Source organism: Portunus trituberculatus, chromosome 2 (genome assembly GCF_017591435.1).
Source record: "Portunus trituberculatus isolate SZX2019 chromosome 2, ASM1759143v1, whole genome shotgun sequence".
Classification (NCBI taxonomy): domain Eukaryota; kingdom Metazoa; phylum Arthropoda; class Malacostraca; order Decapoda; family Portunidae; genus Portunus; species Portunus trituberculatus.
Window position 1 is genome coordinate 543735 of NC_059256.1, and position 1531 is coordinate 545265.

Sequence of the window (1531 nt, forward strand, 5' to 3'; positions counted from 1 at the left end):
CAAAAACAGCAAAAGATCTCAATACCTGTAACATGAAGAAATGGTACACTTTGATAACCAAAAGACAGCAGGCAAAAGCATACAAACACAGCACCGGGAACCAATAACCAGCTACAATGCTCCACCAGTCTAAAGATACCCATCATTCACCTAATAAACAATGACAATTTCTTTAGAGTGTTTTGGCTTGTATTGTGCATTCATTAAGTCACCACATTTGCAGACTGTTAGCCTGACCATGTGTGTCTCTGCAGATGTGTGTCCCATCACCTTACAGTGTCATCATGAGTGCATTCAAGAAAGACATGGAATTCATCACTGTAGCATTAATATTACACTTACTTCAGATTTGTTCTCCTCTGTTTACTTGTGTGTACCAACCTGCCAACCATTTATTGGTCATCTGTTATTAGTAGTTGTGAATGTGGTGATCAGGATACGGCTGCTTTGTGCTACTTTAACAAGGTGTTCCTCCATGCCGTAAACACACTTCAACAATTTGTAATTACTACACAAGGTTTTTGTGGACAAACAATGATCCATTCACTGATCTTTTAATCTCCTTTGGACTGCTTTCCTAAACCATTTTGTGTTGGATATGCCACACTCATTTCATGGCTTCTTAACCCAAGCCACCCAGGGAGAAGTGTACACCTGTAGCCTGTCCTAATGTAACAAACACTGATGCATTGCATAGGATCACTGTGTTGGTTTAGCTCAAATCAAGCAAGACCAACAGCAAAGCACTCTACACTTTATGTGAATTTCTTATGGCTACACTGGTCAAGCTCCCCATGTACCATATCATTGCTAGTGTTTTTATGAACAAGCAACATCTGCTTTAAGAATTTTAGATGTAATAACTGTAGCTCCCTTACAATAGAATGTCCCCAAAGGTCACCTCTCAGATCCATAGGTCAGTATTGGCAGCACCATGGTATTAGAAAGTTCTACCTGCATGTCAACTGGCATGTCAAACTTTCTGCACTTACCCATCGGTCAATACTTTGCCTTTGTTGCTGGTTCTTTCAGCTCTGACTCTCCTTTACAGAATCTGCCATGGTAATTCAATAACACATGAAGATATATGTAATCTCCTGCCACCTCTATTTTTTCACTCCAAAATTCAAGTATTTATTTATTTACATCGACGAGTACTCTTCCTCTAGTCAGTACAACTACTTTTGTTCTGTTACAATTAAGCTTTGATTTCATTGCTGACAATACTGTAGGAGTGTAATGCAAACAGAGCCTGTGTCATCCCTGCCTCACTGTCACATAAGGGAACTGTGTCATCTGTGTACATTACAACAAGTTTCAAATAAGAGTTTATCAAATCATGACCAAAGTCTAGACAATTACAGTTATACTAGAGGAAGTGACTTTCAATATCAGTAACTTAAAAGGCAAAGAGCAGTGGTGACAGATTTTCTCCTTGCCTTACTGCCATATTGCACACAAAATTATCACATATCTCTTGGTCCAGCATTACACGAGATTTGATGTTGCTGTACATGTTTCTGATCACATT

At 39.0% G+C, this 1531-nt stretch overlaps 1 protein-coding gene across 1 annotated transcript in view; it reads right to left on the reverse strand.

The window, feature by feature from the left end:
- LOC123501186 (3'-5' RNA helicase YTHDC2-like) overlaps positions 1-996 on the reverse strand; it is a 22975-nt gene extending 21979 nt beyond the window's left edge. The window contains exon 1 of the mRNA XM_045249849.1: positions 902-996. Coding sequence (XP_045105784.1) covers positions 902-996 — 95 coding nt within the window. The remainder of the gene's footprint in view (positions 1-901) is intronic.
- Between the last annotated feature and the right edge of the window lie 535 nt (positions 997-1531).